Source organism: Gobius niger (genome assembly GCF_951799975.1).
Source record: "Gobius niger genome assembly, chromosome: 1".
NCBI lineage: Eukaryota > Metazoa > Chordata > Actinopteri > Gobiiformes > Gobiidae > Gobius > Gobius niger.
Genome location: NC_136852.1, coordinates 48,998,884 through 49,010,892, shown reverse-complemented (window position 1 = coordinate 49,010,892; position 12,009 = coordinate 48,998,884). Strand labels below are relative to the sequence as shown.

Here is a 12,009-nt window from a genome sequence, read left to right as displayed (position 1 = left end):
AGTGCCACAGGGTTCCTGCAAGCGCCTCACGAGACGGGAAATGGGAACACTATTGAACAGTCTTTGAACTTGTTACTATTTACGAAAACATAACTTGAAATGAAAAGAACACTGGAACTACATTTGTTCTCATCTGTTTCAGTTTAGAGTTTTTTAAAGTATATATAAAAAAAAAAAACATTTTCATCCTGTATTTGTATTTAATATCAAAATGTAGTATTTTCCACCATGTTATGTTAGTCCAAGCACTGATGATCATAAAGCAATCTTTGAAAAAACGATTAAAGTGATCATCTGTAAGTTTAAATGTTTCTCAAATGTAATGGTTTGTGTCTAAGCACCTGAGCCTGCACTCTAACCTAACGCAGGTAATGTTCTATAATATTTTTCCTAAAGTCTGTCCCTTTGCTGATCTCAAACACTAATCAGAGTTCCCTTTGCCATCACTTTGACCAATGAGACGAGCTTTCCTGTGAACCGTCCTGTCAGGACCAATCAGGATGGGGAGGACATAGAAATCACAGAAATGCCTTTAGCTCTCTGAGCCTGTTCCTACAAATGCACACATTTTGCTCGGCATCGAATCCCAGACCTGATTTAAACGTTCTATCCCCATACAAATGTATAGGGAAGAGAGGCACAATACTAACGTATGGCAAGGTGTGTTTTGTGTTTTCACGGCATTTATATACCGTAAATTCCAGACTATTGAGCGCACGAGCAGCAACACAGGCAAGTGTCCCTCCTCTTTGCCATTTCATTCTCATCTCCTCCTCGCTCGCTTGTCCACAAACATCACCCTGCATTTTCCGTACTTTACGCGCTAAATGGACACAAACTACTTATTCAGCCCACTGTGAGCATAAAGCGAAGGTAGCACCAGTATCAAATCGCTGGTCTAGTCATGCTTTAGAAATGTGACTAACACACTTGGCACGTGTACCCCCCTGCAGCACCCCCTCCACGCGCCGCAGTCTGGTGGCGGTAATGGAATTAGGAAAAAGGGCTGAACTACGGGACAACTCCTACATATGATATTACCAACTTCTGGTCGGGCTCGGGCATAAGATCTAAACGCTACACCATTAGCGTGTAAAAAGTAAAATTAGCTGTATCGTTGTATAGGCCGCGTGGTTCAGAGTGTGTGAAAAATATATATAATATATATAATGCGCAATTTCTGTGGTTTCTTTATCATTAACATATTATAAGATGAAGTTTAGCGGCCACTGGATGTGCATCCTCTTCACAAAAAGCTAAAACTCAAGTCAATTTGAGTTAGCATTGAGCTCAGAGGACACTTTTTTTATGCTTATTTATATCTGAGGTAAAATCTCAAAATTCTGTACGTTCATGACTGATTTCTAACTCGGATTTGACCTAAATGTAGTCATTGGGTTGACAACAGCTGAAAACATCTGTATCGTTCATAATTGGCAATGTTTGATGGCTAATGCTAACGGCTATAGGAGAAATACCTTGAGCAGGCTAACGGACTCTGAAAAGCCCACTTGCTAATTGTCTGCATACGTTAGAATCAAACGACTTAATTCTACAGGGGAGGGAGTTCATTTAACAATCTTACAGACAATCACTTTAATGGTCAGGTTTAGCAAGAGGATAAAGTATCTAGACAATGTTTTTTACAATGTCTTTCTGCTTATGGGACGCAAATGATCATTTTTGGTATTTCCAAACAACCCTGTCAAACTGATAAACAACCTGAGGCAAAAAGTATGACTCACAAAGGCCACCTACACCTCAGCAGCGATATTGATCAGAAACGTGATTCATACTGATGAATACTCGAGTGGTTGTGTGATAATAATGTGCATAACGTATTCATTGTGGCATTGTCTCGATAAGCCTCTGCAATGTCGCATGATTTATTTCCGTGCAGTGTTGCATTTTTCACCAAGATCTTGCATTGATGATGATGATGGTCCCCCACAATCCTTCCAGTTTTCAATCATGCAGTACAGTTCTTGCCCCGTCTATTCTTCAATATCCTTAGATGCTTTCTCTGCAATTAATGCTTCACAAACAGACGAAAATCTTCTCCAGGTCGTGACCTCTTTTTGGCCAGGCTGTGTATTTACCCAAGCCTCCACTTAAATGTTGAGGCATGACCTTTAGTGACACGATATCAATAAATCTGTCCTAAAAAGCGCGTTTGCAGGAGCCCTGTGTCAGCATAAAGCGATATAGCAGGTTTATATCAAAGGCTTTTCAGTGGAGAGGACCAACAGCTGATCCAAAGACAAGACTGGCTCTTTTCAAATCCAATCTCTTTGTGCAAAATGCCGCATCTTACTCTATATATGGTCTAATTATAGTTTGAATACTCACCGACAACACGAATCTCCCAGCAACATCTTTAGAAATTTGTTAAAAAAAATATACATGGCTTCTCCGGCCGACTTTTCCCTTTGTCTAAAAAACTCACTCTCGGATATGTGATATGTACAGGTTTGACTATATGTAATAAAGATACTCTGAACCTGGAGAACACGGGTTTCCCTGTCGCCGGTTTCCTTTGGGACGACCACGAAACGCGTCGAAATGTGGATTGTCGGAGGAGAAGGCGTCTCGGAGCAGTTCTTATGGGACAGTTCGATGAGGGATAAGGCTATGTACAGGCCATGAGGCTGCCAGTGAACAGCATGTGCTTCAAATATCCACCACCGGGAGGCGCTGTGTGAACTGGCTCAGACTGAAGACTGGTCCCACACCTGCAACACAGGAGAGCAGTTATTTATAGGGTGACACTTCTGTAAGTTAAGACCATCGAAGACAAACTCCCCACAGTCGTCAGTTACAGGCTTAGCTACACTCTGGGGCAGACTAATGAACAGGGGACTGCCATTCTTTCAGTATGGGTGTCTGGCCTAAGCAGTTTGTACAACAGTTTGAGAACCTGTTCACTGACAATTGCAATAAAACGAGTTCTGATTCAAATTAGTTCCCTTGCCTCGTTCCAAGGATATGCTCAAGTACAGTAGGACTGGCTAAGTACAGTTAAAAATTACCTGTTAAGTAACTTGTTTTCCTTAATATATCCTTTTCGTAGTCCCTCTGGGGGTAATACAAGTGTTAATGGGATGATTGGGGGGGTCTTTCATCTCCCCCCGGTGCCTCTGGCCCGAAAACCACCCTTGCAGCTTTCCCTGCTCTGACCCGGAGGCGCAATACACACTAATGGAATCACGAAGAAGAAGCTAACTGCAGGCACCACTTGAACAGGATTTAGAGCCAAGTTTGAGTAAAAAAAAATATCTTTTTGTGTAATTGGATGTACAATATCCCTCTGTCCCTTTGTCCTTTCTGTCAGCGGAGTATTTACTCTCACGGACAATTAATGAGTAAAAAAACGTAACATGCTACGACACCTGCAGTGGCGCTTATGGCCTCTCGGGGAACGAGTTACTTTGTACCATTGACGGTGGATTGCCAATGCTTTGTACTGCTTTAACCGTGTGCATTTTTTCAAGTTCAGCTTTACCCAAATCCACAAGGTCACAGCCTACAGGCCAGTGTAACGCCTCATTTGAAGACCTACAAAACTCAAATGGATTTTTTTTCCTCACATTGACATCACTTTGACATTCTTTTCCATTGCTTTTTGTTCGGCTTTTCTCACAGTTTCACAGCTTTCTGTCACTTTGTCACTCTCTTTTGTCTCATTTTTGTCGCTCTTTTCTTGTGTATTGCGCTCTTTTTTCGTCACTTTTTCATCACGTTTTTGTTGCATTTTCATCCTTGTTTTTATCTCGTTTTTGTAGCTTTTTTGACACTTTTTTCAAGAAGCTTTTAGATTTGGGTCGTGTCAAACAGGAGAAAATGTGCTTGGTTCAGGTGGGGGTTGAGAGGTTACGGTGCTAAGGCGTACTAAGAAGAAACAAATATTGCCAAACGGGAAAGGAGACAGCACAAAAGTTAGTTGGTGGCTCCAGCACAATTAGACTGGCTTTAGAAAGAAATAGTCATGGAATGCATATCCTTGTATTTCATGGTTCCTGAGGATGATTACAGTAATGCAGCAGAGGCACTGACAGAAGTATTGTACAGGTATAATAGGTATCTCACTTCAGGTACTGTTTAAGCATTGGTATTAGATACAGACAGTTGAAAGTCCCCCTAAACCCGTCCCGCCCCCCTCACCTTATTGACCGGTGCCAGCTGTGTGCGGACCGAGCCGGCATGCAGTCTGGTGCTCTCCGCGAAGCGCCCCGGCGACCGCTCCCTGCGACTGTCCAGCGCTCGGCCCGGGCTCTTCTCTCGTTCCAGGGGCCGCGCCGGAGACTTGTCCCGCCGGAACTCGGTGCGGCCCTCTCTGTAGCGGTGCGGGGTGCTGGGCTCGCGGTGCAGCCCGTCATGGCTTCCCGGGCCGGACGAAAGGCGTTTGGTGATGTGCTCCGTGTACGTGGGCGGCCCGCGCTTAGTGGGACTCCTGGAGAAGAAGTCAGTGAATTGGTCAATTAATGCCATTTATAACCTCTTAACACCCACCTGAACAGGGCATATTTTTCCAGTTTGGCTTTACCCAAATCTAGAAGCTTCAAAAACGGACAAAAAAGCAATAAAAATGTGACAAAAATGCAATAAAAAGGCCACGAAAAAGTGACAAAAGAAAGTATTATAAAGTGGCAAAAATCTGATAAAAAAGGGACAAAAATGCAATTAAAAGAGTCCCAAAAAAAACAATAAAAGAGTGACAAAAAAGTCATGACAACACAGCAACAACGCAAGGAAAAAAATACTTTTAGATCAGTTTTGTAGACAAGCTTTCAAATTAGGCGTTCGACTGGCCTATAGGTTGCAAGCTTTAAGATTTGGGCAAGGCCAAACTGGAGAAAACTCTCGGTTAAGGCGGGGGGTAAGAGGTTCATCCCCAAATACTTTATTTTAATGCCACAAATCTATACAGTAAAACTTGTTGAGCAATGTAATCATTTTCCATTAAATTAATTAATTTAGGCACAATTAATTTCATGTCTTTAAATGCCCTGCGGAAACCGTGCGTGTATAAACCTGACCAACCCCAGATCATGACAGTTAATGTTAATACAGTTCAATTCAAGAAGATTACATCGGATGGAGATTGAAGTTGGAAAATAAAATTAAAATAAGAATGAGTTGGGAGTTTTTAGACAGTAAAAATGAAGTCCTGTGGCTTTCAGAAATATCAACACTCTAAAACCCTACTGGAACTGTGTAATTACTCTGACTTCTCAAGTGTGTGGCTTAGCCGTGGGCGCTGATCCAGGATTTGGCTACTTGGAGACTTTTCTCCATTAAAACTTCTCACATGAAACATTTTGTATTACTGACAGTGACGGTAGCCAGGAAGTGTATGCTCGTAAACTGCCAGAAACATCAGACAAATGAATTTACTGCAATGACAAAAAAATACACCTAGCAATTAGAAAGTGACACTGAACGTTTTGAGGAGAAAGAGAGTGGGATGTGGGTGGCCGTTCATTTCTTTTGTTATTTTTCATAATATAAAAAAATATTAATGAAAAAGGCGGATATATCACTACTGAACAGCAGGTGGCAGTGTTAATGGGTTTTGTGACAGTATGAAACTTTGGGATGGGAATTTTAAAAAATAAGACAATTACACAAAATTGGTAAAACATTAGTGTTCCCTCGTGTGGAAATGTTGCATACAAAACAAGAAATAATAAGTTCAATCTCTTTGCACAAATAACATCCACTCGAAAAGCTCTGATCAGCCATCACTATTACATCATTAAGAGTCTGGGGGGTGCAAACCGTTACAAGTTCCCTATAGTAGGCATGTATCACTACAGTGGCAGCACCCACCCCCCCAGTCCGACGTCCCTCTGAGGTACCTACCCTCTGCTGGAGCCGGTCCTCTGCAGCTCCCCGCTCTCCCGCACCAGGTTGCCCTTACAGCAGATCACACGCAGCTTGTTCTGGTAGGACGAGGCCAGGTAGATGGCCCCGGAGGAGATGGCGGGGCCCAGGTAGCGGGGGCTCGGGATGTCAAGGTGAGCCAGCACTGTGGGGCTAAGGGGCAGTCGAAGGAGGAGTTAGTTTCAACACATTTTAAAAACAATTCTTCGCTTTGAGTAGCCCAATAGTAAATGTTTTGAGGTTATAATATTAGTCATCAGTTGACTGTATCGCCGCAGGCCACAAATTTCAGACAAAGTCCTTTAAGGTGACTAAACGTTGGCTATTCTCTTCTTCAAAACACTGTATGTCAACATTTTTTTTCTTTCAAACTGAGCAAGAAAAACTCTCACCCAAGGCTGGAGTGTCCCTGGACCTCAATCACGTCCAAAGAGTTGAAGTACGTCACAAAAAGATATGGCTCTCTGTATGCTGCAGCAGAACAAACAGGGCTTCACTTTGAGTTCCGGTATATTTGCAGCGAACATAAAGTGATGTTTACCGAAAGACAGCGGCACTCGGCTCCATTTGATCTCCTCAGTGCGGCTCCTGCGTCCGTACGAGTCCACAAACAAACCAAACTCTGCGGCACAAAGAGATGCACTGAATCTTAAAGCAAAGTGTTCCCAGGTACAGTGTGCTCTATTGATTGTAAAAACAGAGGAGAGGTTTTATATTTATACCGTAACACTTTAATAAGTCTAAAAACATATATATAAAGAACCATTTTTCAGTGCTATCATTTCAGAGTTGGATGATTGCATGTTTTCTATCATCTACAGCAAGGGTGTCCTAAGATTTTCATTGAGGGCCACATATTGAAACAACACATCTTTATCACTATCTTACACTTTTCACGCAATCTCCCCATAAGCCCCTCCCCTTCCTCATACATCCCTTGGCTGTGCAGCTGTCTAACTAAAGAAGAGAAACAATAGGGGGGAGAAAAATAATCCTTGTGGCTCGTTGTTGTAACCCTTTTTTAAGTGAACATGGGCATGCTGTATATTGTTTTGAAGCTAAGAACCTGGAGAATCGTTGAATTAGTTTTAACCTCCACAAATGTATTTTTGATCGCTGCGCAAAATGCCGTGGCTAGCAATAGCAAGCTAAAGTTAGCGGCAACATTCTATTGCTAGCAGCAACTAATCAAGGCTGGGTCAGAAACTATGATAGAAATACCTAAAGTAGCCTAATAACATAAAATAACCACTGCTGGAGCGGACAGTTGTTCATATTTTAGTTTATGTAATGCTTTTAAAGAGTAATTGATCGAAGATATTAATAATGCATACGATGTAATGATCAGATCACTATAAGTCATAATAATACCCCCCTTTTAATGCCAGTCAAAATGTTTTAATGGTAGAAAAACCCATCATTTTGGCCCAGTTAAGCAAGAATCTTTAGGGCCAACAAAAATTTCAGTTGGGTTTGGTCTTCCAAGTCACTCCCCTGCACTACATAGTAAACTGCATTGTAAATATACTGACTTGGGATCTATTTAACTTATTCCCACTGGTCGTTCTAAGGCATAAAATGTGCTACAGCCAAGACTGCAAATTTAGCAATTTAGTGTCTTTCACATCTGTCACTGTTTTTCTGCAGTGACGGACCGTGGAAGCAGAGCAGGTACTCCTCCTTCTGCAGGCTGCTGGCCACCTGCAGGATGGAGATGGGGAAACTGTGAGTGGAGGCAGCGAAGACGGCTGAGGCCAGAGACACGTCGTTCTTGTCCAGGAACTCTGTCAAAACAAACGAGAAATGGTTTAAGAACAAATTCAAATATTATGATATTACCATTTTATAAAGCAACAACAACAGTATTGAAGTCGACCAAAGCTTTACCTTCTCTTCTAAATCAATCAATCAATCAATCAATCAATCAATCAATCAATCAATCAATCAATCAATCAATCAATCAATGGTAAATCATATTCTAATCCATTGACATTTTGACACACTAGTACATGTGCTTCCTCTTGTGGTGGGTTTTTCTGGGATTTTTCATGTCAGATAAAAGTTTATGCCTCCATATTTGTTCCTAGTGTCATGTCGTGGGAGCAACTGTCTCGAAATGTCTGACTTGGCGACATATTGCGCAGCGTAAGCAGTTCCCGCTGTAAAATATTAAAACATGTATGCTGTGCTGGTTTCAGAGAGTCTTTCCTCTAGAAAATCAGCAGCAAACAGTCTGTTACCATTACATCAAGTTCCTACTCGGCTCACTTTGGTCCAAGGGAGAATACTAAAAAAAGCTTTGGGACTGTATTTCACCAACACATTGCTATTCTTTCCTGTTAAAGATCTTTGTTTGTTTCTAAAGTTGTGCTCACTTTGAAAACCATGGCTCAGGAGCCTCAGACTTGTCTTAACATCGTTTGTGAATGACCCGGTTTGAAGTTATTTTTAAGCTTCTTCATGTTTTTGTGATGAGGAGATGTTTTATTGAGTGTGTTCCTCTCACCCTCCAGAACAAACTGCTTCATCTCAATCTCGTAAAACTTGTTGGTGCCGATGATGATGCTGTAAGTCGTCAGATGGATGCAGCTGCATGGCTCCAAAGTCTCGATCTCCTGGAGCCAAAGGCAAACAGGGAAGATAACACAGTATAGTTAGTACTTTAATGCATTAGTCTTATGTACAGTAGAGCCTCCCCGGTAAGGTCTACTCCAGGGTGCTGGAGAGGAGGATCCGGCCGATGGTTGAACCTCGGATCCAGGAGGAACAATGCGGTTTTCGTCCTGGCCGTGGCACACTGGACCAGCTCTATACCCTCCGTCGGGTGCTCGAGGGTTCGTGGGAGTTCGCCCAACCAGTCCACATGTGTTTTGTGGATCTGGAGAAAGCGTTCGACCGCGTCCCTCGTGGTGCCCTGTGGGGGGTGCTCCGGGAGTATGGGGTCCGGGGCCCTCTGCTAAGGGCTGTCCGTTCCCTGTATGACTGCAGCAGGAGCTTGGTTCGCATTGTCGGCAGTAAGTCAGACCTGTTCCCGGTGCGTGTTGGTCTCCGCCAGGGCTGCCCTTTGTCAGCGGTTCTGTTCATTACTTTTATGGACAGAATTTCTAGGCGCAGCCAGGGGCCGGAGGGTGTCCGGTTTGGGAGCCTCAGAGTCTCATCTCTGCTGTTTGCAGATGATGTTGTTCTGATGGCTTCAACGAACCAGGACCTCCAGCTGCTCTGGGGCGGTTTGCAGCCGAGTGTGTAGCGGCCGGGATGAGGATCAGCACCTCCAAATCTGAGGCCATGGTTCTCCACCGGAAAAAGGTGGCTTCCCCTCTTCAGGTCGGTGGGGAGTCCTTACCTCAAGTGGAGGAGTTCAAGTATCTCGGGATCTTGTTCACGAGTGAGGGACGGATGGAGCGTGAGATCGACAGACGGATCGGTGCGGCGTCAGCAGTGAGGCGGTCGCTGTATCGGTCTGTCGTGGTGAAGAGGGAGCTGAGTCGGGGGGCAAAGCTCTCGATTTACCGATCGATCTACGTTCCCACCCTCACCTATGGTCATGAGATTTGGGTCATGACCGAAAGGACAAGATCGCGAATACCAGCGGCCGAAATGAGTTTCCTTCGCTCAGTTACCCGGGAGGAGCTCGGAGTAGAGTCGCTGCTCCTTCACGTCGAAAGGAGCCGGCTGAGGTGGCTCGGGCATCTGTTCCGGATGCCTCCTGGTCGCCTCCCGCTGGAGGTGTTCCAGGCATATCCTAGTGGGACAAGGCCTCGTGGAAGACCCAGGACACGGTGGTGGGACTATGTCTCCGAGCTGGCCTGGTGTCGCCTCGGGGTCCCCCCAGAACAGCTGGAGGAGGTGTGTGTGGATCGGGAAGTTTGGACATCTCTGCTGAGACTGCTGCCCCCGCGACCCGGCCCCGGATAAAGCGGAAGAAAATGGATGGATGGATGGATGGTACAGTAGAGCTTTTCCAGATGCTCAAAGCCACTTTACAATTCCGTGCTTTATTCATTCACAACATACTTGTGATTGTAAGCTACTGTTGTAGCCACAGCTGCCCTTGGCTAGACTGACAGAAGTGAGGCAACCAGTGTGTACCATCAGCCCCTCCGACCACCACCAACCACTCACTCACTCACTCACTCACTCACTCACTACATTCACCCAGGCTTCCTGGTTTTCCCAAATGGTCTCCCATCCAAGTACCAACCAGGCACGTCCTTGCTTAGCTTCTGAGATCTGACGGGATCGGGCAGAGCAAAGGCAGTACAGCCAAACTTTAGGACTATTTACGAGCTGGTAATGTAACAAGTGCGGTCCTCAAACTGTAGATGTATTCATACTAATTAGAGATAATTTCATTTGTCCTCTAATAACGTATTTACGTTTGGTGGGGTTTATTTGGACGTGGTTGAGTCCTGATTTGATCTTGATTTGGCCTGATGGTAATTAGAAAGAATTATATTGTATGTAGTGATATTTGGTGTGAAAGGTTTGAAAACCACTGATATTGGGCTAATACAGTATTATAAAGACCCACCAGTCTCAAACTGGGATTTGTTTGAGTCATGATTTTTTTGTGTTGAATTCACAGATAACAATAATCTGAATTTAAAGCTGCCCTCAGCTTTACTCCTGGATTTTTGTTTTCGTCCGTAGATGGAGCAGTGAACCCTGCGCTGCTCCCCCTCCCCTCACCCACACTCCTCAATCCTCCTCCCTTCCCTTATGATGCGTTCAAATATCATTTATCGTGTGGACGGCACAAGATTAACTTATAATAGACTTAGATTTATTTACTAAACTGCAACATGCATTCAAGTCTGTGTTTTTTGACATTTAGAACATAATAGTTCCTTAAAAGTTCTGCAACCCTTGAACTCATATTCTTCCTGGTGCGTGCTTTATAAAACCAAAAAAGACCTGACAGCTCCCTGGACATTTCATGTGGAATTCAGCTGCATCAGAACAGGTGTTTGTCAGTTCTTTTGTAAACTTCCATCATAATGCTAAACTCTGACTGCGTTAGCCGCTGACTGTCGCTGCGTCTGCTGCTTCAAACATTTGATCCCTGCACGTGTTTGTGTTTACGTGGTGCGGGGGCAAGTTTTTTTGCTCATCTCTGCTTCTGCGAGACAAAGTTAGCTTGCTGTTTCAAAGGTGGCGCATTTAGCGGCAAATGGAACAGCTGTGACGTCACATTGACTAAGAGTGTTGGATGTTTGTCCCAAAAAGTTGGATAACCTTTGTTGTAAGGTAAAAGTAATATTATCTTAAACCAGAGCCACAGCTTGTTATAATGGCAGGTCTTTTGTGTAATAACATAGAGGGCCAGATCTTGTGGTTCATAGCACAGGCTGTAGAGAAGACGAGGACGCAGACGGGTGGCGCTCCTTGCAATCTTCAGTGTCATATCTGGCGCAAAAAGTGGGCAGGACAGGAGGGGGGGACAGACTCGCATTGCGATGTTGTGGTGCCGCCCCCTCCCCATGCTTTCCCCAGACCTGAGGAAGGCGGTGGTTTGCAGGGAGGGGTTCTCTTGTAAATGTGTAACATGTATGATGTAGCGCGCAATGTTTAATTAAGATTAAAGAAATAAAACTGTCCCTCCGCTGCTGCAGCCACTCGCTGCAGATCCAAGATGAGCGGGCGGGGACAGAGAGGCAGCAGCCTCGCGTTGGACTCCGTTCGAATGCGCAAAGTTACGAAATGTGCAGGATTTAATTGATCAGAAACTGTCATATCGGCTGCGGAGGAGTTGCAGAGTCATGCAGTAGTTGCAAGAAAACTGTAGCGTATTGGAACATTTGCGCTACAGCTGCAGGATTCTTGGAGCGGCTGAAAAAAAAAGTTGCTATGCGCGTCTTCCTTTTTGACTGAGCTGTGGCTACCACACGGAGCATCATCAGGAGGTAAACACTGACACACGATGGAAATGTCTCCTTAAAACGCAGATTAGACGTGGTGTTGTGGCACTTGAAGGCGTGGGTGGTTTATTTATGGAAAACTGTTTTGGTGTTAGGGGTGTGCGCGTTGATCTACAGTATCAACGTAAACCCGTGCGTAACCTACGCTCAAACAGACTTTTTTCGCTTTTGTTTTCAATTTGACGTCGGAAGAAGACAAGGCAGCGCG

The 12,009-nt window shown here is 44.3% G+C and overlaps 1 protein-coding gene across 3 annotated transcripts in view; it reads right to left on the bottom strand.

The window, feature by feature from the left end:
- Positions 1 to 1,625: 1,625 nt before the first annotated feature.
- Positions 1,626 to 12,009, bottom strand: part of citb (citron rho-interacting serine/threonine kinase b) — a 74,006-nt gene continuing 63,622 nt past the window's right edge. For all 3 annotated transcript variants that reach the window (XM_079566829.1, XM_079566830.1, XM_079566831.1), the window contains 7 exons: positions 8,390 to 8,498; positions 7,539 to 7,667; positions 6,425 to 6,505; positions 6,276 to 6,354; positions 5,863 to 6,036; positions 4,162 to 4,450; positions 1,626 to 2,732 (listed from right to left, as the gene is read on the bottom strand). In XM_079566829.1, coding sequence (XP_079422955.1) covers positions 2,709 to 2,732; positions 4,162 to 4,450; positions 5,863 to 6,036; positions 6,276 to 6,354; positions 6,425 to 6,505; positions 7,539 to 7,667; positions 8,390 to 8,498 — 885 coding nt within the window. In that variant the 3' untranslated portion in view covers positions 1,626 to 2,708. The remainder of the gene's footprint in view (positions 2,733 to 4,161; positions 4,451 to 5,862; positions 6,037 to 6,275; positions 6,355 to 6,424; positions 6,506 to 7,538; positions 7,668 to 8,389; positions 8,499 to 12,009) is intronic.